Raw genomic sequence first — 26,752 nt, forward strand, 5'->3', positions numbered from 1 at the left:
AAAGATGAAATAAAAGTAGCCAGAACAAGGTCATACAAAGGTTAGAGCAGAGCTCTTCTTAAGGACTCCTGCACACACGGCACGTGGTAGAAATCTGATATATAAGGAAACTTCTAGGGGTACTAGAGCGTTGTAATAGTATCTGCGTTGTAGTGTATTGCGTTGTAAAGGTTTCCGTTGTAAAATGACCTGCGTTGCAAAAAATCCGTGGTAATGGTATGCGTTGTAAAAGATCCGTGGTAACAGTTACATACCGTACTAGAGGTGTAGAGATGTAAGCACTTCAACCTCATCCGTTGAAGGAATGCTTCAAGCATGGGAAAAGATCCAGTGCTAGGTAAGAAAAATGCCATTACTTGAAAACCTAGCCTCATGCAGTTTAAGTATGTCCATTGGTCCAGGATTTATGGTTGTCTATCTGAGAATTGCAATAAAATATTGAGAAAATCTGATTAAAAGATTTTCTTGTATCTTCACATGAGATATTGATGCACAGTTTGCACAAACAAATATTGCTGCATATGCATACTTCGTGTGGTGCTGTTGTGCTGTGGCATGGTTTTAGCACACTTGTAAACCGCAGGCAGAGAATGTGCTGGATTTAATGTTAAATACTTTGATGTAATAGGTTCTCAAAATATGTACACTGATTTCACAGATCGAATTCTCATATCCTGTTTAGGCCAGTTTGACAACTTTTTGTCATCACTCTCTCTAATACAGTGTAATTACACTGAAGTGTTGGTACAACCACTATCTTAGATCTAAGCAACAGGTTCTAAAGAAATGAAAGCTATGATCGTTGCCAAGACGTTGAAATTGTTAGTCAAGAACTCCTATTAGAGATTTTGGGGCATTTCTTCTCTATGGTTAATGGACTGCTCGATTCAGATCAACAGGGTGAGGTCAAAGAATTGGGTATAGCCTAAACTTCATTTATACATTCACAAAAATATAGGATGGTGAGATTTATCTTTATAATAGAAAACTAGTGATACCGACTAATCTATACGGAAAATTAATTTTTGCAATTGTTTTAAAACATGGCTAGAAAAGGGTTCTGTCAGGACCCGGAGGCTATTCTCTCTTCACTTTTAATAACCCACAGCCATTTAACATAGGTAAAGATTCAGTCAAAACTTTTTTAAAAAAAAGAACTACATTTCCCATGAAACACCGGAAACAGTCCATAAAACCCACGTTCAGCGTCGCCCTTTACAATCCCCTGCGTACGCACCTTCTCTTTCTTTCTTCGCTGCTCCAGCAGCCTCCAGATAAGTGTTTCCGTTTACTCTTATTCACATTTTAAGTTTGCAGATCCTTAATGTATGTGTTTTGCCTGATCTTTGATGTGACTGCGCATTTGTGCATGCGGAATTAACGTGCCTTCCTTTCCAGGGCGGCCACTGGAACCTTTATCGCTCCTTCGCGGCCACTGGTATTTTTCCTCAGGGCTCACAGGGCCTTCGGCGGTCAGCCAACTGCTAGAAGGCTGTGCACCTAATAACTTGCGGTCTACCCTCCGGCAACCAGTGTGTCCATTCCACAGTGATCTAGTGATCGGTGAAGCGCATACAGTCCTCTCTCTGCTGCCCGGGCTGTATTCACTCCTCACAATATATTTCTGAGCCCCAGTCAGGAATTTGAACACCCCACTGGGGTAAGACTTGTACAGGGCATTCAGGGACACGATCTAGGTGGCTATTAGTTTCCCAGATATTACAGGGGGTGTGTCTGTCCCATCACAACCTGAGGCTGTTAACTTAAGTTGTTTGTACTCGTTATTCCTGCCAGCAAACAGGGAAGTTTGCCCTCCTTAAATATAAATAAAACCATAATTATAAGGAAATCCTTGTTTTTTCTACAGCCTTGAGGGCTGTAACAGAATGCAGAGCCCAGCAGATTATCTGGGGGAAGACTCCGGGAAATATATGGAGGAGGATGTAACTTATCTACCCATCGACAAGGAGTTCTGCTAAATTATGGATGTCTCCATTTTTAAGGCAGTTTCTCACCTCATGGAACCCTTGGAGAAGAGAATATTACAACTCCAAAACCAGTGCCTTCAACCCCTCGAGCAGAGGGAAGAACCTTCTGGGCCCCCAGCACCCCTACCTCCAGGGCAGCCTCAGGCACAACTTGAGTCAAGCGCAAGGATACATTTAGATGCTTTTTCTCGAATCAAGAAGGCGTTTATGGAGTCTCAAACACTGCTCTTCCTGAACACCCAGCTCCCTGTACTTCGGGGTCCCTCTTTTCCTTCAACCCCTCAGGAACCATTGGATGGGGATGACTCCCCAGATGTCACGGATACTGAGGGTGATCAAGAACTAGACAGACCATGGCGACCGTCTACTGATCCCCCTTTCTTGCCAGGGAAGTCCAAAGCAGACCAGACCTTCACAGCCCCAGATTCTGATATGCTGGACCTAGCTGACCTACTAGAGCAGTGCTCAGCGGAAAGGGTCCCAGCGCCAAAGGTTGCTGCCTATATAGCAGGTTGCCTGCTGAAGCCTTTGGATAAGGATGTGCACAGTTGCCTTCAGGTAGAATGCCCACATCCTTCTTTAGACAGTAAGGTTGCTCCTACACCAGATATAGATGCACGGATGGCCACCTTTCTGGCCAAATTTATAAGATTCTAAGAAAGGGATTGACTGGTCCTGCCAGGACAAACTGTTAGATATGGCAGGGCCATTGTCAAAGATCTTAAATAGGGACAAGGACGCAAAAGCATCTGGTACCCCTATCTCTCCCGAGGCCTTACCAGCGTGGGCGCAACGTGCAAGGATTTTGTTTAAGAAATGCGAACTGTGCAAATATCCACAGAGAGACACAGATCCTTACTGATTAAAATTGAACCCTGATTAGGGGAATTGGCTACATCCGAGGCAGGCCACATCGCACAAGGAAACCTTTTATTAGAGAGTTAGGTACGTTTGTTAATACATTCAACTCCCTCAATAAGGCTCAGACATCATTTAAGAGGATTTTTACCCCTTTTGTTTTCGCCAGGCGCCGGTCTAGGGAGAGGGCGCTCAAACCAGCCGAGTCATCCGCCAAGCACCCAGAGCAGCACGCATCTGACTAAGCTAATGGCAGGACTCCTCCCGCTTCAGAAACTTCTATGCTACTCGCAGCTACTCCCATGACAGGGGTTCGAGCGGAAATTCAAAGAACAATGCCTCCTCCAACTCCTCTCAAGGTGAGTTTTCAAAGCCTCTCAGGGATCAAACTTGGGGGTAGACTTTCAGTGTTTTTCCACAATTGGAAACTCCTTACATTGGATACCTGGGTACTGCAGACCGTGAAGGTTTTTCAGATAGAATTTAATGGGTCCCCTGTGCAACTCCAGAGACCATAGCCCCTAGTATTTTCACATCTCCAGTCCAGTCTAGTGGATCGGGCGGCACACAATTCCTGGAAAAAGGGGTGATTATTTCATCACCCCAACTGCATCCCAGAGGTTTTCTCAGCAATCTCTTTTTGGTGGAGAAAAGGGATGGCGGTCAGCGCCCGGTAATAAATTTGAAGAAGTTCCACAAATGGCTGGTGTTTCGCCACTTCAAGATGGTAGGGATACATCTTCTAAGAGATATGTTACAAGGCAACGATTAGATGGTCCTTTTAGACCTCCGAGATGGTTGCCTTACAATTGACATCTTCCCTCCACACAGGAGTTTCCGCCAGTTCCAATGGAGGACCCAAATATTCAAATTTGCTTCTTTCTCTTTCGGTCAGTCATATGCTCCTTGGTGCTTCACCAAGGTCCTGAGACCACTGGTGGAGCATCTATGGGCCAAAAGAATAAGATTACTTGGTTACTTAGACAACATACTCCTGTTAAATCAGTGCCGCAACAGGTTACTGAGCAACCTTGAAGAAACCATCAATCTACTAGAGTCGCTCTGTTTCGTGATCAACGTACAGTAATCTTTTCTGATACTATCTCAGAACCTACAATTTCTGGAATTCATGGTGGATTTAGGTCAAGCCACACTGATCCTTCCCTCACAGAAGTTGACCAGGATCAAACGCACACTCAAGAGAACCCTGGCCAAACCCAACACTTCTTTACAACAGATTGCCTGCATAGTGAGTCTTCTTTCATTCTATTTACAGGCAATTTTCCCGGGTACTCTGCATTATTGGGCCCTCCAGTATCTAATATTCTCCCACCTGCAAAGGGGGCTCACGTACTCTCAGTCGGTACCCCTCTCAGAAGATGTCAGAGATGAGTTAAGGGGGTGAATTTCTCACATGGAAGCCTGGAACGTGTGTGCCATTTTACGATCCCAAACTGACAACCATCGAATCAGATGTCAGCGGTTCCGGTTGGGGAGCAAGGTGTGGAGAGTTATCCACAGAAGGAAAATGGTCTTCCACAGAGTAACACCTCCACATAAATTGCCTAGAACTTATGGCAGGTCCTTCGGAGTGAAAGGCTGGACCAGGAAGAATGCTCAGTCGTGTGTCCTACTCAAGATGGATAATGTAGTGGCAGTACGCTGCGTCAATCATCTAGGAGGTACAAAATCAAAAGCATAGGCAGATCTAACAAGGGATTTCTGGACGTACTGTCTGGACAATCAGATTTTAATCATGGCGGAACACTTGCCGGAGGCAGCCAACCAGACAGCAGACTGGCACTCACAACCTTAACGCGATGTCAGTATTTGGAAACTCAACACACAGGAGTTCTGGGAGATCCAGTCCAGATGGCGCCCGTTTACGATGGATCGCTTTACCTCATCTGAATTACCAACTGGAGAGGTACTGCATCTTGAGAGCAGATCCCAAAGCAGTGGCGAGGGATGCCTTTCTGCAGGACTGGAGCAAGGAGCAAGGGAAACGGGATATGCTTTCCCACCCTTTGCCATGATCATGAAGGTGTCTACCCAAATTCAGAGACAGCAGGCCGATATGGTGCTGATAATGCCACTATGGAAGTCTCAAGTTTGGTTTCCGATTCTGATGAAAGTTTCTGGGGTTTTCCAATATCTCTACCCCTGTTTCCGGATCTCCTGCGAGATCCCCAGGGAATCACCATCATACGGTTCAAGAGGGCTGGCTCAGTCTCATGGCATGGAGAATTACCAGGAACATTGGCAGGTCCCGGGCATTTCACAAGAAGCTGCCGCGTTACACACTAAATCCTGAGCAGTTAGCACAACCACACGTTGCCGCTCTGCCTAGTCAAGATGGCTGGTTTGGTGTAGTCAATGGCAACTAGATGACGAGGGGAAAGAAGATGTGCATATCTTGACTTATCTAGCTTCTCTGGCGTCGGAGGGTCTGGCTTAGAGGCCCAACAATACCTTTTTCGATCTGCCCCATCGGCAGGCCTTACGCCAATAGAAGGACGGCCTGTGGGAGAACATCTTTTAATAGATAAACTTATGAGGGGCATCGATTGTCTCTTCCTCCAGGCCTCAGATATTCCACGCTTTGGGATGTCAACAAGGTTTTATGCTTTTTCAAGTTCTGGCCAGCGAACAATACTTTGTCACATAAACAGATGTCGGCAAAACTAGCCACGCTTTTTGTGTTTGATCTGCAGCAGGCGAGTGTAAGACATACGAGCACTGGACATAACAGGTAGATTATTCACTCCGGATTGGGTAAATTCAATATTTCCAGACTTCCAAAATAGGTTTCATATCCCATGTTTCCAGATGTACCTAAACTATGTGTGGTCAAGGCTACAAAAGCTTACGAAGCCATGACAGAGGATCTTCGTCCTGCAGGGGAATGTCAACTTCTGATTGCTTTAAGCGAACCTCAAAGAGGTTTCTTCCCCTTCAATTGCCAGGTGGGTCCGATGGAACATACAAGAGGTTGGTATTGATACCCCAGTGTTTGGGGCGCATTCCATAAAAGGAGCTATGCATTAAAGGCTTTAGTTTTGGGAGCCTACTTGGAAGATATTCTCAATGCGGCAGACTTGTCCTCGGACTCTACTTTTAAGAGGTTTTACTTCAAACCAGTGCAAAACCTTGCATCTTTCGTGGTAGAAAAGTTTTAAACCAGCCTAATCCTTGCTTCCGAGTCCTGACATAGAATGAAAAATGTCCTAGCTATGTTAATGGAAAGTTTAAATTCTATTAAGGACACAGAGGCAAGGATTAGCCCACCCTGGCATTCTATTGAGTTCCTACCCTCCCATTTGAAGTTTATGAATTTAGCCTTCTAAATATATGGGGCAATTTGTAAGATGAAATAATTGTCATCTAATTGAATAGTATGTTTATTCAGTCATATTACACTTTTAATTTATCAAATTTTTCCAATAGGAAAAGATTTGAAAATGTGATTGACAGTTCACTGATACTATATATATATATATATATATATATATATATATATATATATATATATATATATATATATATATATAGTAACTCCCAAAGGTGTCCCACTTCAAAAGACACTCTGGACACACTGGGGATTGTGTGAACAACTTTTAATTGCAACCAGCATGACGCGTTTAGTCTTGCGACTTCCTCAGACGCTGAATGCAAAGTTCAAAAGCCTCTTGCTGTCAACAGTTTTTAAAAGTCATCCTGGCTCCTCCTGTTCTGGCGCAAGCGAAGAGGGACTCTTTCCATAGTCCTCCCCCTTCTGATTCACCTGGTTTTGGCTGCCATCTTGGAGTGTGTTTTGCGTTTGTCAAATGTGCAACTTCGATGTTCGTGGCTATGTTCCACTGGTTAAGTCTTCCATTGTTTTGGGTAGGAAACACACTATTCAATCTGATGGTACGATTTTGCCAGAAGTTGTTTGTGGAGCTTGTTGGTCCGCTGTGTCCCCTTCCGCCGGCCGCTGCTTTGAAAACCCGTGTCTGGGTAGACGATGTAAGTCATCCGTACTACCTTGCGTCAGTCGCAATTTCAGATAACGGGGTTCGCTTTCAACGGCGGTTCTAGCAGGCAGTATCCACAGATTCCATCACGAACGCCGCTTGCCTGCTGAACTGCTTGGGGCGGGTGCATCCTTCGTGTAAACGGCAATGCACGTGTAAATATAACTCCCAAAGGTGTCCCACTTCAATATATATATATATGAACCACATGACTCCTCTGGATTTCTCGGTGTTTCCCGCGCCTGCTCAGCACATACAGCACACCAGCAAACAGGAAGGAGACGGACCACGTCACATCTGCATATCGATGTTTATTCGGTACAACAGAAAGCAGCTACGCGTTTCTGGCAAGGTATGCCCTTGTTCACGCTGCAACATGTACATAAGACTGAATGCTTTTTAAATGCAATTCAAACAGTGACCACCCCTTCACAGTGACATGGTGAGTCATGTGACTTAATGAATATAGAAAACATACTGCCACAGTAAGTGTGAATGCATACAATGGTAACTACCAAAAAGAAAAAACATCACTGGTTAAATCCTTGTACATACAGTAATAGACCACAATAAATAACTGGTTAAATCCATAAATCTAAATGTACATTTAGAGGCCTGTCAATTCATTACTAGCATTTATATATCATGTTATAACTAAATATGAACCCACTTAATTTCATTAAGTGCATACTAAGCAACTGTAAATGACAGGAAATTCCCTGATCAATAGATGTACAATTAGTGTGTCCAATTACATGACCATGGCAGTATATATATATATATATATATATATATATATATATATATATATATATATATATATATATATATATATATATATATATATATATATATATATATATATATATATTCACTGAAAAAACCATAGGTTTCACACCAGTTATAGTTAGCTGGAAGTTTTACTCGCATAAAACCATTGAAATTCCCACGTTATAGTTAGATGGACTCACTATAACTTGCGCGTGCAATGCACTGCTGATGCCGTCACATATTACATCACTCATGACATGGTCAGTGACATCACTCATGACATCACTGATGACACCATCCAGTGAATGTGGGTCTTTCTGAAAAATAAATATGTTTTATATATGTATATGTAAAAGTTGATGGAATAATAAATGTTTAAATAAGTGTCTAAATGGATGTTTGTTTTAAAAAAAATTGATTGGTTAACTGGCTTATTAAGTGTATCTTAGTGAATACATATATTAGTGAGTAATGTTTAAATATTTAAATATATGTATTAGTGTTTCACTTTGTTTATAAGTGGCTGCATGGGTTGGTGAGTAGCTACATGTGTAGGTATATGGGTTATTATATGTTTTTTTTAGTATCAGTATGAGTGTTTGTATGGTTTGGTGGGGGTATTACTTATCACATAGATGCATGAATGACTGACTGTCTCTTTGTATGTGTTTTGAAGACAGCATATGTGCAGGACTGTATGGGTGGATGAGTGTGTATATGTGTGTGTTACTGAGTGAATGACTGTCTCACTAGTGTCTTTATCAGTAACTACATATGTTTTAATCTAGTATATGTGAATATTGATGTATATAAGTGAGTATATGTGAGAGTAAGAGATTGATAGAGTTTCTGTTTAAATATGTGTTTAAGTATGTGTTTCTATAAGTGATTGTTTAAGAGAGTAAGTATGTGTAAGTTTCCTTAGAAGTAAGGTGGTAGTGTGTGTTTAGCTGTATATGCAAATAAATGGATGTTCAATAGTTTACTTGCATGTGTGAGTATGTGTGAGAGTAACTTTTGGATGACTGTTGGTGTGTAACAGGATGTATAGGTGTATCTCTACATATGATGAGTGAGTATATGTATGAGTGACTATATCGAACTGTTGGTGAATGAGTGGATGTGTATATAGGTGGTGGAATTATTGAATTGGTTGTTGTAACTGGTATGTGTATCTCCATTTTTTTGAAAATGTTAATTTCTATTTTTGAATGTGTTTCATGGGTTACATTACACTGAAAGGAGGTCTGTCACTGTCACAAGGATGATGTCATCTCTGATGTCATGAGTGATGTCACTGACCATGTCATGAGTGATGTAATATGTGACGTCATCAACAGTGCATTGCTCGCGCAAGTTATAGTGAGTCCATCTAACTATAACGTGGGAATTTCAATGGTTTTATGCGAGTATAACTTCCAGCTAACTATAACTGGTGTGAAACCTATGGTTTTTTCAGTGAATTTAATAGGTTTTTTAAATGCTAATTCCTAACTATAACTGGTGTGAAACCTATGGTTTTTTCAGTGAATTTAATAGGTTTTTTAAATGCTAATTCCTAACTATAACTGGTGTGAAACCTATGTTTTTTTCACTGAATTTCATAGGTTTTTTTAATGCTAATTCCTAACTATAAGTCTCACTTTATAAGTAAGACTGTAAGTGCTCTAGTTGTTCTTTAGAACACTCTGGTACATTCTGTCATTGGGCTACAGTTGCGCTACATCTAGCTGATATTTGGGCTACATTTGGGCTACATTTTGGCTCTAACATATATATATATAGCCCAATGTAGCACAATATATATTTTTTTCAAAGCTAATTTTCGTAAAAACCACTTGAGAATAGCAAAGGCACATTGGGCTACCAATCCCTACTATTTTTCCCAATTTCTTTAAAAAAAATTTTTTTTTTTTGCTATGAAGCGCCCCTGGTGCGCGCCCCGGGGAGCGCCCCGAGAGCGTTCTTTCATAAAGCGCCCCGGGGCGCGCTCCGGGGAGCGTCCCGTAAGCGCCAAAATCGCGAACGAAAACATGATCGTGACGTATCGCGTAGCCGCGTCCGCGTGATACGCACGGCGTAAGCGCACCCGGAAGCACTCGAGCGAATACGATCGCGCAACGTAGGCGTCCGACGCGCTTACGCGACGCGCCCCTGGGCGCGCCCCGGGGCGCGTCGCGTAAGCGCGTCAGGTCATGTGACCAGAAAATAACACTTTTCATTGGTTCATAACAGTTTTGGTTTCATAATGATGAAGCCCCTGGTCATGTGACCTGAAAATAACACTTTTCATTGGTTCAATAATTATTTTTTTCTAAATTTTGAGAAACCCACCCATTTCTCTCACTATTGATTTGCACTTGGAGAGAGCAAGAGGTGTTTTGTGAATTATCTACTCATTAATTTCCTGATCTACAGCAATGGCTGCAAGGGAGTCATCCAGCAGTGATTCAGATGGTTTTGTGCAGGAGGACCCTCCTCACCAGAAAACAAAGAACCACTTCATCTGGTAATTTTATGACATCCCTGAAGGACAAAAAAAAGTTAATGCAAGTAAAGTAACTTGTAAAATATGTGGCAGTATTTTATCCAGAGGCAATCCTCTAAAAAAATATAGCTTTGGAAATGCCAATTTAATTAGACATGTCAAAAGAAGACACCCAAAAAATTATTCCAGGGAGAGTGTCAAGGAGCTGGCAGAGAATGCACGAAGAGATGGCGGCAGCACCTCCACTGGTGGAGCAACACCTTCAGGAACAACACGTGCAAGAATTGTCCCTAATGTGCAGCTGGTCTTTGTAGGCATAACATTTTTATGCGTGGACTGTGACGAACTACTCTGTTATGGGGAGCAGAGCGTTGAACTCATTGCAATAAAGAGACAGGAACACAGATGCTCTCCCAGTCCGTAAATTTTCTAATTTTTTTGCTCCTTTTGAGCAGTTTTTTAATCCCTGTTTTTGTTTTTCCCATGTAAAAAATCCAAAAAAATATAAAATCGTTTGTAAAAGTATAAAAAAATATAAAACAAAAACAAAAAAAAAGTTCTTTTCAGAAATACCTCCAATTTATAAAAAAAATATATTTAAAAACAAAAAAAAGTGTCATTCTTTTTTCTCCATGGTATGCTCCCCGGTGCGCGTACCGGGCGCACCCACCGCGCAAATCAAAAAAAAAACGTAGGGGGTCAGGGGGGGTGTACCCTGCCCCCTTTTGCTCATTTCCCCCTTTGATTTTTACCACCTCAATCCTACCGAGGTACAAGATGGCGGCCGCTGCGGACTGTTTCGAATGTTTACAGACACCCGAGAGCCAATCAGCTTTCCGTACGCAAGACGCTTTGAGCGCTCCCCGGTGCGCGGCTCTAGATATATATATTTTTTTAACTTAAATTACTCAAAATCCACTGGAGCACATATCTTGAGACATAGCAAAGGCACATCGGGCTACCAGTCCCTACAATTTTGCCAAGTTTGGTGTAAATCTATTCAGCCGTTCGGGCTAAAAGTGAAATCGACCGCCCTTTGGAAATTAACATGGGGAAAACGCGTTTTGGGACCCCCCTTTTATCTCGGCTCCCGCTTGAGGAATCCCCCCCAAACTTTCAGGGAAGGACCGGAGCGCCGCGAGGCAAATTTGAGGAAATTTTCAGGCAGATTCGTCAACCGGCGCCAAAGTTATTCCAAATAGAATTTTGAGATTTAACATTGAAAAAAATCCTAACTATAACTACCTACTGGCGACCGCCAGTAGGTAATATGTATATATCTTCTCAGGCGCAGAGTCTGGTAAACAAGAATGAATCCATAAACCTCTGGCTGTAGTCGCAGGAAGAAAGAGGGAGAAAGAGCATTGGCAGGGGATTGTAAAGGACCACGCTCCACGTGAATAGGATGGACTATTACCTGAGTTTCATGGGAAATGTAGTTTCCTTTTTGGGATGTTTTGACTGATTCTTTACCAATGTTAAATGACTGCTGGTTAATAAGAGTGAAGAGATAACAGCCTAATCCTCACCCCCGTGTCATTAATAGAATCAAAACTTTCTGTTACTAGAGCTAGGAAATTTTTCTTTATGTTTGAGAAAATTATTATGCAATTAAATCAAGCAAAATAGATTACTTTTGTTATTCAGACATTTCTGACTTTTTGCATTCTATTGGAGCCACCTCCTTCACAGATAAAGTTTTCAATATGCGATCATTATCTTGATTTACAAAGAGTGATATTATCAGCAATCCTTTCTAATAGCTTAAGTAAAAGCCCCCACTTAATGTATGCTGCTCAAAGACCCTTCTACAAACATGCTACTTTTTTATCAACAAGTTGAGCTGTCATCTGGTGAACAACCAGTTCATTACTTCCAGCCAGCTTTAAAGAAGATAGCATGTGTGCCCTGTTACTTCAGTCTGTGAGGGTGTGCTGTCCCCGATTGTTGGTTAATGTGTGTACTCTTCCTCTAGGATGGTTTAGGTGATGAAACCACCAAAGAGCTTCACAATGCTCCAGGGTAAGGAAAATCTATACTCTGACTTAGCTATTTTTAAACAACTTCTGTCTTACTGCAGGCTTACTTTCATAGGCTGCCTATAATTCTAAAGACAGCCACAGTGATTCTATTAGTGAGAATGCCGGCTGTCAGGCAGCTTCTCGGCTGGGATTCAGTTTCAAGCATAATACGGTGCTGGTGACAGTATGGAATGAAACAAATAATGCTAATCTGTTTTTTTGTGTATAATCTTCATGAGGTTTTCCCATTGTTTCTTAAGAACAATGCTCAATAGAAGCATGAATGAGAGTCAGGGAGTTGGAGCATAAAGGAACAAATAAGGATTATTTTATCTGTATAATGTTAATTCTAACACCCTGATTTCTACCTCCACAATATAGCACTATGGAGAGGTTATTAGCAAGATTAAATCTATGGTAGTAATCTGGGATGACAATATTATTTAACCTTCAAGCCATTAGTTAGAATTCCTTTCCTTGGCTCTAAAATATCATAAAGCAGTAATGTTAATGCTGTCTATATATCAATATGGTAATCAGATTGTATATCAGACTGCCCTATACCGGCTCGAGCATCTCCGATGTATCCAGAATGCTGTAGCACAACTGACCAGAAATTCTTAGTTTTTCAAGATTCTGTGTCTGGCAAACAAATGTTGTCTTCCAAGTCATCTAGAAGTAGTACTTAATTTGAGCCTGTGGTTGCAGGTGAGGCGCACATCACATTTTTTGGGGTCCAGCACTTATTTGTCCTCATCAGCCTTTTAGACAGAGCAAGAGTGAGAAAAACTGGCAAGGGGGAAAAAAGGACGGGAAAACCATAACAACTGGGAAAAGCAGGAATTTGCAAGAGTGAGATAGAGGACCAGGAAGTGTCTAATAAAGATTAAAGAGGCATGAGGTAGAATTGACACTGCGCAGACTTGGCAGATTCAATACCCCCAACAATCTATAGAGTCAGCCGCAAGCTTGTGACAAAGCATTGGGCACCGGCACTTGCTGTACAGATTAATCACTGCCTAGAAGAGAAATTCTGGCTATGCCTTAGTGGGAAATCTGCATTTTCTGTTTAGCCCCCCATTTTGTTGCCTTTTGCTGGACACTATATTTTTGCTGTCTTTAGAACTCTCTGCTCTTACCCCTGCTAACCAGTAGTAAAGTGCCTGTGTGCTCCCTTTAAACATGGTTGAATTGGCACATTAAAATTACCTTTAAGTCCCTAGGACATGGTACAATGTGCACCCAGGGAGTGGAAGTTAAATGCTACAAGCGGACTGCAGCACCTATTGTGTCACCCACTCGAGAGGCAGAGCAAATAGGACTGGACTGTAGCAGTGTAAAAACTACAATTCTACTTGTCAAAATAAACGCTTATTACAGGTCAAAACTTCCATTTTACATTTTAATAGGTCATCCCTATATAAGCTTTGTAGCCCAAAAGGGAATATACATGACATTTAAAAGTAGGACATGTAGAAATTTAATACCAAAAGTTATTTTCACTGTAGCAAGGCTGTCCCAAAGAACTTCGGGCAAATTATATTAAATACTAATACTTTATCTTGGAAATGGAACCAGCTAGAAAAATAATTTAAAAAATGCTAAGTTATTAAAACTCCACTTCAATGGTGGTCTCAGATTTGTATTAACAATTAAGAAAAAGTCACTTCTAGAAACGTACATTTTCCCTGCTTTAAGCCCCAAAAGGCTAATTGGCAAAATGTCTCCAAGCCTGCACTTGGCCTGAGTAAGGTGTGAAATTCTTCCCAGGAGCTACACAATAGGTCACTGTGATTGACAGGGCACCCTGAATAGGCAGTGAGGACTCCTTTGAGCTCAGAGGAATGGGGGCAGTGCCAATCCTCTTGATACCACATTGTCAAATCCTCCTTGACATGTCTGTTGAGCTACACATAGCACTTGGGACGGAACTGAAAGAGAGAACAGGATGCCAAGACAATTCTCGAGTATTCACTGGCTGGTTGCTGAAGGACCCTGCTTTTGCCCTACTAGAATTCGGTCTCTGGGCTTGCTGTGGCTACAGTACCTTTTCCAAACTGGAATTTAGTGTAACATGTGGGAGAAAGATTACCCTAGTATACTCCCCACACACACACACACACACACACACACACACACCCAGCCCCCGAGCTAAAGTTTAGTGTGACCAAGGAATTTCACTATCTTGTATTTGCCCAAACACATTGCATTTTGGGCCTGTTTGCAGTAAGGCCATTGATTAGGGAGGGTCAGGAGTCACCCCTGCCCACTAGCTAGTGTGATTCAGAAAAGGGGGTGGTGATGGACAGAGTATCTGAATTAAGCAGAACACTCGTACCCAGTCAACAGATCAGGGCTTGATCCATCACCGTTTTTTTAGCTCACTGCACCATCCCAGCTCAGAACCTGGCTACATGCAAATTAGTCTGTCCCTGGCCCAGTGCATCATGGGAACAGGGCAGACCAAACTACCAAGCCAATTCTTTTACTGGAAAGTAAACAAGCTTCCGGGGACCGGTTTCTGGCATTACAACGGTCTTCGGCACGGCTTGCTTGAATCCTGATGGTGCAGTGAGCAAGGGACTCATGTCTGAGCATACCCTTCCACGCTTATGGTGGACAAAACGATTCAGAAAAGGGGGTGGTGATGGACAGAGTATCTGAATTAAGCAGAACCCTCGTACCCAGTTAACAGATCAGGGCTTGATCCATCACCGTTTTTTAGCTCACTGCACCATCCCAGCTCAGAACCTGGCTACATGCAAATTAGTCTGTCCCTGGCCCAGTGCATCATGGGAACAGGGCAGACCAAACTACCGAGCCAATTCTTTTACTGGAAAGGAAACAAGCTTCCGGGGACCGGTTTCTGGCATTACAGCCGTCTTCGGCCCGGCTTGCTTGAATCCTGATGATGCAGTGAGCAAGGGACTCATGTCTGAGCATACCCTTCCACGCTTATGGTGGACAAAACGATTCAGATGTGAGTCCCTTGCTCTATATATAGTATCAGTGAACTGTCAATCACATTTTCAAATCTTTTCCTGTTGGAAAAATATGATAAATTAGAAGTGTAATATGACTGAATAAACATACTATTCAATTAGACGACAATTATTTCATCTTACAAATTGCCCCATATATTTAGAAGGCTAAATTCATAAACTTCAAATGGGAGGGTAGGAACTCAATAGAATGCCAGGGTGGGCTAATCCTTGCCTCTGTGTCCTTAATAGAATTTAAACTTTCCATTAACATAGCTAGGACATTTTTCATTCTATGTCAGGACTCGGAGGCAAGGATTAGGCTGGTTTAAAACTTTTCTACCACGAAAGATGCAAGGTTTTGCACTGGTTTGAAGTAAAACCTCTTAAAAGTAGAGTCCGAGGACAAGTCTGCCGCATTGAGAATATCTTCCAAGTAGGCTCCCAAAACGAAATCCTTTAATGCATAGCTCCTTTTATGGAATGCGCTCCAAACACTGGGGTATCAATACCAGCCTCTTCCAGTTAAAGAATTGGCTTGGTAGTTTGGTCTGCCCTGTTCCCATGATGCACTGGGCCAGGGACAGACTAATTTGCATGTAGCCAGGTTCTGAGATGGGATGGTGCAGTGAGCTAAAAAACGGTGATGGATCAAGCCCTGATCTGTTAACTGGGTAGTAGTATTCTGTTTAATTCAGATACTCTGTCCATCACCACCCCCTTTTCTGAATCACTAGCTAGTGTGAGGCATAAAGATGGCACATCCAGGCACCCACTTCAGAAAAGGATTGTCTATGACCTGAGAGGAGCAGTGAATGATTGGGCCTGTCCCCTTGCACCCAGGACAAAGAAGATGACTCCAATGGTCAGCTGGCTGACCGCCTGTTTCTACAGGGAAATAACAAGATAAAAGAGGCCTCTTTCTGGAAGTTCCTAGCTGACCAGTGGTGAATTGACCTGGACTGGACCCTTCTTTTGGCCAGTGCCTGACACCCTGTGAGACTCTACGCGTCTTCCTTGAGGTCCTGGGGGTCTAAGAAGTGTACTCCTGTGGCTGACTAGGACTTAACAAACTTAGGGCCAATTTATGTTTTGGTGGACCGAATATTCCTTGTCAGCCTGGCGGAGGACTGAACGTCTCCATGCCAAGGGTACTCCACAAACCAAATTTAGAAATGACTGCCAAGTTGGCAGTCATTTCAAAAGCATTGGCAGGAATCGCCTTCACTGCGGTTCCTGTCAATGCTTTTTACAGTTTGATACATGGAGCCGTCCGTCAAACCTATAAAAAAAAAAATTCAAAAAAGAAAATCCCAAAATGAAAATAAACAAGCATTTACAATGCAACGGTTTCGCCTTTGCAAAAGTTAGAGCTATTGACAATGTAAGTGACAAAAATGTTATTTATGTGTTGGTTTTGAAAACAGATAAATAAATGGCATTGTAATTTACAATGCCAACAGCTTAATCTCTCGCAAATGTAAGTCATATTGTACCCTACTGGATGAGCTCAGCAGACAGCAATTACTACCACACACACCCAGAGCCAGCCACACACACACACACCCAGAGCCACACACACACACACCCAGAGCCACACACACACCCACACCCAGAGCCACACACACACCCAGAGCCACACACACACCCAGAGCCACACACACACCCAGAGCCACACACACACCCACACCCAGAGCCACACACACACACACACACACACCCACACACACAGAGCCACACACACACACACACACACACACACAGAGCCACACACACACCCAGAGCCACACACACACACCACCCAGAGCCACACACACACACCACCCAGAGCCACACACACACACCACCCAGAGCCACACACACACACCACCCAGAGCCACACACACACACCCAGAGCCACACCCACACACCCAGAGCCACACACACCCACACACCCAGAGCCACACACACCCACACACCCAGAGCCACACACACACACCCACACACCCAGAGCCACACACACACACGCCCAGACACCCAGAGCCACACACACCCAGAGCCACACACACCCAGAGCCACACACACATACCCAGAGCCACACACACACACACACACACCCAGAGCCCCACACACCCACACACCCAGAGCCACACACACCCACACACCCAGAGCCACACACACCCAGAGCCACACACACACAGAGCCACACACACACACACACCCAGAGCCACACACACACACACCTAAGAGAGCTAGCACAGCGAGGGGGCAGGAGAGCTAGCACAGCGAGGGGGCAGGGAAGCAAGCGCAGCCAGGGGGCAGGGAAGCAAGCGCAGCCAGGGGGCAGGGAAGCAAGCGCAGCCAGGGGGGCAGGGAAGCAAGCGCAGCCAGGGGGGCAGGGAAGCAAGCGCAGCCAGGGGGGCAGGGAAGCAAGCGCAGCCAGGGGGGCAGGGAAGCAAGCGCAGCCAGGGGGGCAGGGAAGCAAGCACAGCCAGGGGGCAGGGAAGAAAGCACAGCCAGGGGGCAGGGAAGAAAGCACAGCCAGGGGGCAGGGAAGAAAGCACAGCCAGGGGGCAGGGAAGCAAGCATAGGCAGGGAAGCAAGCACAGCCATGGGGCAGGGCTATAGTCTTTGGAGTGAGGTCATGACTAACGTACACACGTTTGGAATAATGAGCAAAGACGCAAAGTAACTGAAGGCTGCCAACAGACACCGCAAATGGTCAATCCTAAGCCATCACTCTCTTTAAAGAGTAGCACACTTAGATCCTCTGGATGAGCAGAATCAGCCAACCTGTAAGGAGCTGTGTGAGACATCACGAGTGGTCTGATCCACTCGGGGCTTTCTTAAGTTTGGGGATGTGTGGTGGTCTCAAGGGAGCTGTGGGGAGGGTGGCAACTAGGCGAGCATCTGTTGGCATCTAAGGGGCTTCTGGAAGCTATGTGCAGGACAGATAGAGGCTATGTGACTGTCAGGCGCTATTTCAAAGTCTGGACAATTTAGAGGTTTGCGGGGGTGTGCAAGCATCTTCATGTGGGTGCTTATCCGAGCAAGCAACACGAAGGAAGCCCTGTGAGTGAGGTTAAAATGAGGGCCTGTGGATCTGGCTATGCAGTGGACGAATTGGTCTAAATTAGGGTATATCTGAGAGCCACGTGAAGGGGCACTAATCACTACTGTTTTGTAGCACAATGCACCCACAGCCATGGGGCAGGGATATAGTCTTTGGAGTGAGGTCATGACTAACGTACACATATTTGGAATAATAAGCAAAGACGCAAAGTAACTGAAGGCTGCCCACAGACACCGCAAGTGGTCAATCCTAAGCCATCACTCTCTTTAAAGAGTAGCACACTTTGAGCCTCTGGATGAGCACGCCCACGCCCACAGCCCTGTACCGGCGTATATCCGCTGGAGCAGCGGGTATGGCGGCTACCATCACTCACTCTAGTCATGCGCCAGAACCAGCACTGTCAACGGGGAAGGCTCAAACTTTGTGCATGAGTGAATGGTTAGGTTCATCTCTGGACATAAAGTGCCATTTCATGTTACCCCACGTGCTCTTCAGACCAGGGGTGGGCTGCACCCCGGGGCTCTCCTTTCGTCTGCCTCAGGGAAGGGAGGTCTTGTCGTCCCGTCCCCGGCCTGCCTGACTTCCGGGGTCGCGGCTGCGGCCAATAGCAGCGCGGCCCTGGGTTGGGGAGGCGGGACAGCGCCTCACAGAGGATCTTCGGTTTATTTAATGCGATTTTATATAGCGCAAACATTACCCGAAGGTGTCCGAGCGCTTTACAAAAGAACCAGTTGCGATACATAAGTAATTAGGATTACATAAAAGATACAACCATGGAAAGAGCCTTCAAAAGAAACAAGGTCATTTTGGGATTCGGGGGCGGGAATCGGGGGCGTGTTTTTCGCGCTCTCCCCTTCCCATTGGCTGGAAGGTAAAATTCCACCAATGGGAAGAGGAGAGGGCGGGACTTAAAAAAAGACTCAGAAACGTCCCCGAATCGCGTTCTGACTGGGAAAGACTGATTGACAACGATGTCTTCCAATGGCTAGCCTCCATTTACGGAGCTAGCCAATGGAAGAAGGGGCGGATTCAAGTCCCACATGAAAGAAAGAAAGAAAGAAAGAAAGAAAGAAAGAAAGAAAGAAAGAAAGAAAGAAAGAAAGAAAGAAAGAAAGAAAGAAAGAAAGAAAGAAAGAAAGAAAGAAAGAAAGAAAGAGGGAACAAAAGAGGGAAAGAAAGAAAGAGGGAACAAAAGAGGGAAAGAAAGAAAGAGGGAAAGAAAGAAAGAGGGAAAGAAAGAAAGAGGGAACAAAAGAGGGAAAGAAAGAAAGAGGGAAAGAAAGAAAGAGGGAAAGAAAGAAAGAAAGAAAGAAAGAAAGAGGGAACAAAAGAGGGAAAGAAAGAAAGAGGGAACAAAAGAGGGAAAGAAAGAGGGAACAAAAGAGGGAAAGAAAGAAAGAGGGAACAAAAGAGGTAAAGAAAGAAATGTGTTTAATGAATGTATTAATTACAAGAGCCTTGCAGACAACTAAACCGGTCAGGCAGTCCTAAGAGGATGTGGCACAGATTATCCAAGTGCAAGTCTTCGACATCTAGGGTTTTTCAAAAGGGAGTAATCAACACAAAACCCATGACTACTTAGGGAATCTTTAAAATTACTTTCAACAAACAATCTAATGGCAGGGTGAAATACCAAGCCACCTTTGAAGGGCCATTGGTTTTAAAATAGCTTTTTCTCCATAAATAAGTCGGTCCTACTGCCTTTGTTGTAGCATTTCTCTACCACACAAAAATGGCAATGCAAGTACTATTTTTCAGTGGAAGAACACACTTTTCGCCTAATCAAATGCAATCCGTTGTGTTTCCTAAATCAAATTTTCTGTTGATTACATAATGCAAGTGAATGCGCTATTCAAAGATTTGTATCTTTGACCTGTAACAACTCCGTGTGGATTTTCAAGAACCAAGCCACCGCATAATTTCTTCAATACTGAACCCAAACACAGCAAAAGTACATTATTTGGTACACATCGGTCATTTAAATGCCTCTTCAGGCATGCAGTTTTGTATTTTACAAAGCTACGCTGCAGCTGCTCTATTGAGTTAAACTAGGAGAGCTCTGGTTTTGTCCATCTCGGTTGTACATGGGGCACAAATGAAGTGAAATTGACATTTAAGTCTGCTTATCATTCATCAAAATGTAAAAAGGATTACAAAACTACTTCCGCTCAGTGACCAGGACGATTCTTTGGGTTCACCGAATGCAGCTTAAAATACTGTTGATACAAATGCTGAATCCGTTTATAAGCTATACAATGAAAAACAATACCTTGAGCCTTATTCGGGCTGTTAACAATCATTAGTCCTCTCCAAGGCAGCCTCAGGTGAAAACATTTCCCAGGCATGCCATTTGCAACCGTCATACTTTGAAAATGTTTCTTCCTCATCAGTAAACGTTAGGAACAGGTTACCGTTTCAAGTACTTTATCCCACCTTCCCATGAGACTATTCTCCAAGGCCTTTGTCCAGGCAGCAACAAAGAACCAGCGAACGCTTAATCCGAGTGCCATTGAAAGTATTTCTGTAAAACACTATTAGTGTTTCATTGTTTCACTTTTAAGCGCTTGGAAGCCTCCCCAAATGTCGTGGACAACGGATCTGAAAAGTAGGCGAAACAGCCCTGCCCGGCTTGTTCTGGAGCCTGCAGTCACCAGGTGCACAGTGGTGAAAGTCAGTGCGGAAATTCACCTCAGGGCTCCGGCAGCTGTGCACAAAGTCACGAGCACCGGCTTTAGCCAATCACTGACGTTCATTAACTCTGCCTGGGGACAGCACGCGCACAGGCAAATGCAATATGATTTCAGTTTAAACGAAGTGCCACTCTTACCAAGGGGAGTTGCCAGAAAAAACTCTGCTACTTATTTACAAATGAAGATTATCAGACAAGCGATCGAACGAAGTGAGCCCTCCTTGTCAAGATCAGTTTAGGGGAATTATCCCCTTCCTATTGTTTACAATGAATTTTATTTTCATTGGGACAAATGGCTGATTTTAAAGCCCATTTTGTGAAATTTACGTAATTGTGTGAAATTTCAGGGAACTTCTTCGAAATTATGCCTATTTACTTTTTTTTTAAAATCAATGTTTTAATGGTATACGCTAGCGTGAAATGTGCCCTCGTACTACATTCGAAGACATATTTATTTCATGATAAACAAGTCAGTCCCGGGCCGACAGCCAATCACAGCGCGGCCCGGGAATGACGTCACAGGGGTGTCCCGGGCTGGCAGCCAATCGCAGCGCGGCCCGGGACAAAGGGGCGGGGCTTAAAAAAAGCACCAGAAACGCCCCCGAATCGCGTTTTCAAGAGAAAGCGCGATTGACAGCCTCTGTCTCCCAATGGCTAGCCTCCATTTATGGAGCTAGCCAATTGGAAACAGAGGCGGTCTGAACATCCCTACTGAAAACAAAAGTTTTCAAACTGGGAGGGGCTGTGCCCCTCGCCAGGTTCGAAACCTAAAAAGGGGAGCATTGAAATGTTTTCATTGCTCCTTAGCGCCTACCGCCAGGGTTTCCAGGAGATGACAGGCAGTGAAAACTGATCTGTATGTCTGCCAATCTAAATTAGGTGGGCGGCTAGGGGTCAGCATCAAATGCGCTTACTCAGTCAGACAGTTGGAAGGATTTAGCCATGGCAAAGACAGAGTAGTCTCTGCCATGGTACACCAATGGTCCACCAGCTTCTAAATCTGGCGGGTAGACAATTATCTTGGTTGTATCCTTACTGCCAAGATATACATACAGCCCCAAGTCGGAAGGTAAAATCTTTGACCAAGACAAACCGGTGGATGTATCCAACCCCTTCTCCATTGTATTGGCCTCAAATAGCACCTAGGTGCCAGTCTACTGTGAGCCCGGACTATCATTGGCGCTTTGTGCCGTTTTAACTTAAAACTCTAACACTTCATACCGCGGATTCTCCTTATAGGATTTTTATAATTTTGGTATTAATATTTTTTAATGACATTTTACTTTATTTTTCTAATTCGGTTTGGGATTTTTATTGTTTTGCTTTTTGAATTTATTTACTGTTTAGGTACTGCATAAATACTTTATGCAGTGTTCTTAGTTCAACTCGTCTGCTCTATACCTCAGCACTCAGTTTAATTTAATAACTGAGTGTTCACCCAGACAAGGGCTGTGATATTTCCTTGCTATAGGTAGTTACCTACCCCAGATGATAATCAAATTTCTTACACAGACCAGCTTATTTGTTCGACTGATCTTGAGATCCCACTTCCATGTTAAGCATGAGCTGTTATCAATGAAAGCCCCTAGAATGTGGGGTTTTCTCCCCTATAGGCATTCTTACCTCCTAAACTATTTTTCAGAAAAAAACACTAAGATCTGTTTTCTTAACAGATGAGCTTCAATTTTCACTTCTACCTTCTGTTCTCTTCACACCTAAAGGTGTGTAAGAGCAAGCTGCGTGAAAGCAAAAAAAATAATAAAGAATTATTTTTGAAGCAGTTCATAGATTTAGAACAAGAAATACCTTACTACATGTCACATTTCAATAACTATCTAGACCTTTGCCACCTGTACCTTTAATGAAAATGAAAAGGAACACAAAAAATCTGCAAGAAGAAAACAGAGAATTAAATACATACCTCCATCTACGTCACAGTACACCCCTATCCTTTCCGGAGCTGGCATCTCCAAACCTCTGGACTTGTTGTTGTGTTTTGCAGCAAAGCTGGCCTGTAACCAGTTGTTGACATGAATGCACCAACTTGTGTTAGTCCTTCCCAGCTGATCAAACTTTCCCATGCTTTTGTATGCCACTCCAGCGCTGTATGACTTGCAGTCCTTTTGTGCTCTCACTTCCCAGTAGTGCTGCCCACTTTCTATTACTGTGTCCCCTTAAATACACAAAAAACAAAATAACTTCAGTGTTCCAACCCCTATGCCCAAATAAGGATCATCACTCATGACAATAACATTTAGCAATAGGATTTACTGCATGTTACTTTCGAATAAAGAAAAGCAAGTAAGTTACTTAAATCTGTTCCACATAAGTGGCATGAACAATTGGGGCCCTAATCACAAAGATACAGTTACAGTGACACATTCGTCTACACGAATTTACCCTTATACATTGTAGCAAATTTGGCTACTCACCATTTGAGAGTGTAAATTTACTACAAAGTGTAGACTTACATCTCCCCACTACCTAACACAGGAGTGGAGCCAAATTTGCAAGCATAAAGTTACTATCAGTAACTTTTCACACATCGGAGACGGAGTTCGCCCTATGGTAAAATATAGGGAAATTTATAAAAGCTTACTCAACTTAAAAAAAAATTGTAAAAATATTTTTATGTTAACTATTATAGAAAGTTACTTGGGTATCTTTTAAATGTAAAACAAAATAAAGATATGTTACAGCACTAAACATTTTTTAAATTACATATTTATTTTCAATTTATTAAATAAAATGAAATCATTTTCTAAAGATTTATTGACAAAAGCACCTTAGGTAAAAAGATGATTTATGTATTACAATTATTAAAAGTTATGTATAGAATTAATTTACATTAATGTATTAAAAAACGTACATTTATTTATGGGTGTATTCTCACTCCTGAACCCCTTCATAGCCCTCCTTACTACTCCCCTTCCCATTTAGTAATAAATAATCCCCATTTTCCAGCTACTCTCCCTGTCCTTCCCACATTTACAACTAAAATGTAGGTGTATGCTTGTGCAGTCGGGGCAGAGGTGCCCACAAAGAAAAATTAGGAAAGTTGGAGACCCCAGCATGTACATTTGTGAATACCATTTTGTAGTATGCGAGTAGTTCTATTGCAGTACAGCTAAACGTACTGCAAAATGCAGTTTGTGAATGGTGATTAGATCATGTACATAATGAAAATAATTTTCAGCCAAACCTGGGTCAATGTTTGCTACCTGCTTTGAGGTAATGCCACGCAATAGCTTTGGAACCACCTCCTTCCCCTAAAAAGTTTGTCTCAGTGGCATTACAAAATAGTTATAGGAGTGAGACAATCTATTCATTTGCAAAAATTATTCTGCTGCCCATGTACACAATACAATTCAGGTCCATACTGGTGTCAAGTAAACAATCTCGAAGTGTTGAGAGAAATCTAGGTGCAACTCTATCCAGCTCCACAAAAGATGCATATTCTCAAAAGTATTTCTGCAGTGAACTAGATGAGGCCTTATACCTTCATCGGTGGGAAACTGAATACAACCAGATTAACATTTAAGACCAAAATTAACCAACCATTGGGTTTACTATAAAAGGGAATTTTGGGGGTCCGAATCATAACCATGAAAATCAACAAACCAAGCAAGTTCTTCGAGCAATCTCAATCTACTAAAAGTACATTTCATTTTAAAATCCCTCACACCATTAAGCGAACAGTGTTACTTTTCTGTATTTGTTTTCTTTGGTCTAGAAATATACACTGAAGCGTTTAACACCTACTTTAAAGATAATGTAATACCTCCTAATGGTTCAATGAATGTATGCAGATAGAGGACAATTTCAGCTTAGTGAAAATGTGTTAAATGTTCATAATCATCTAACTTGCAGCTCACGTCAGCTGAGATCATGCTTAAACATCAGTCAGCTCATGAGCAATAAACTTCAAGTTTACATAAGCACTGGCTCAATGGAGGCTTTGGTGAACATGGAGAGAACCAAATGCAGGCCCTAGCCAAATGGGGATTCCCTTGCATTCTGATTTAATATGGCTATATAAATATTCCGTAGCTTGTAAGGCAACGTGACCAAAGTGGGAAGCCACATCATATCCTGATAGTACACAGCAGGCAGTTTGATGGGTGTTCATAAATTCAGAGGATACACCACCCACCCTGCAGGAAAGTGAAAACAGATCATAACTATGGCAACAAATGAAGAGACTTCTCCATTTTATTTTGTATCAATGTTCAGGGCTGAAAGCTTTTTGAGCAGAACAGGAAAATGGTTGTGATGTTTGCTCCATCCTTCCAGAATGTAGGTACTGACTAAGCAGAGCAATTTTAAGCCGAGTGGCTCTACATATTTAAACAGGATCACAGGGTTTATCTGCTAAAACAAAAGGAGACGGTGTCTCCAAGATACCTACGTAAGTATCAAAGTTAGGTTTGGTACAACCATAATACGATTATCAAATTCATTCACAAGTGTGTGGGGTGGGAGGGGGGGGGGGGGGATTTAATAAATACACTGCTTATGGATATGCAGAACCCGGTAACACTTGTATGTTTCAGCTATATCCGTATGTTCTGATGAAACTCTGCTATTTACTTGTTGATGTGTATGTAACCTGATAGCGATCTCCAGGATATTCACTTTACACTAAGCCGGTATGTCTCAGGCTTTTTTGTTTCTATTCAAATTGAAATAAAGTGTGTTTAAAAAAGCTAAAAGTGTGGGGGGATAGTGGGTGAAACGGAGCGTTTCACGCAACCAGTTCAGCTGAATTGCTTCTACTAATGTACCCTTTTTCATGTAACACTACAATGTTTTTTCACGACGACAACTAGACTGAGGTCTGAAAACGTCACCAGCATCCTGGTCTTTAGTACACATTCAAGCATTACACAGTTTACCAGATCAAGTGTTCTAGTCAGGACATGACTTCTGAAAAGTAGACCCATGAAAGGAGCACACTCCATTAGCTCCCATTCCAGGAGATGTACCATGCCTATGCACAGTGAAGGTCACAACAAACAATGCTGTTGTTTTTCCTATTAGGATATTTTTTCTCTGAAGTCACATTTACCTTTAGAAACTGCTCCAGGATAGTTAAAGTACAGCTCATTTCTTGTTTTTTTTAGTTTAGGGCTAAGGTTATTCGCTGAAGACCAGTTGCCTTTTTTAATCTTTTGATATTTCCTCGGAAAAGCCGGGTCAGCAGGAGAAAGAGCGCACTGTGAAAAGTGAGTTTGGTATGTGGAAGATGAACATGTTACTAATCAACAGTTTTGTTTGTCAAGGATTCATATGTTTCTAATTATTCTACATCAAGCTGGGGAAGCCAGGTACATTTAACATGGTGGTAGAAAAGGAATACATTTAAGCCAGCAATCTGTGTTGCTCATGCATGTCATTGTTTAGATCATCCGTAATGCCAGCATGGTGGAGAAGCCTATAGTCTCCACAGGCATATTGTCCGATTATCATGGCAAACATTTGTAAAGGTGTAATATTCTTCAGAGGGAATGTGGATGGACTACAAGCAAATGTATGAAATTTAACCCTGGAAACGGTAGCTTAGTCACAGATAGGTAATTATTTTCGTCTACAGTAGTCACATACTTTTAATTGACTATTAGCAATGCACAACAATGAATTCAACAAATGATGCCTAATTTAATGAATCTGGTACTGTAAAACCACCTGTCAAACTGTAGAATCCTGTGTGCACTGCCTATTTTTAAAGTAGTACTTTGTAAAGATACATCGGTCACTACAGTGCTGCTTTGTAAAAGACCAGAAGAGCTGTTAATGAGATGAGTGATCCCCTAGATACCATGATGAGACACCCCCGTCCCCTTCTCACCCCATAGAGAGGCATGTCTACTTTTAGGTGGAAACCCATG

General features: G+C 42.7%; 1 protein-coding gene across 5 annotated transcripts in view; it reads right to left on the bottom strand.

Annotated features, from left to right (window-relative positions):
- The window catches only part of FSD1L (fibronectin type III and SPRY domain containing 1 like), a 359,379-nt gene that overhangs the window by 15,555 nt on the left and 317,072 nt on the right, over positions 1–26,752 (bottom strand). For all 5 annotated transcript variants that reach the window (XM_086962086.1, XM_086962083.1, XM_086962085.1 and 2 more), the window contains one exon: positions 22,786–23,037. In XM_086962086.1, coding sequence (XP_086818212.1) covers positions 22,786–23,037 — 252 coding nt within the window. The remainder of the gene's footprint in view (positions 1–22,785; positions 23,038–26,752) is intronic.

Source organism: Lissotriton vulgaris, chromosome 3_1 (assembly GCF_964263255.1).
Source record: "Lissotriton vulgaris chromosome 3_1, aLisVul1.2, whole genome shotgun sequence".
NCBI classification, from domain to species: domain Eukaryota; kingdom Metazoa; phylum Chordata; class Amphibia; order Caudata; family Salamandridae; genus Lissotriton; species Lissotriton vulgaris.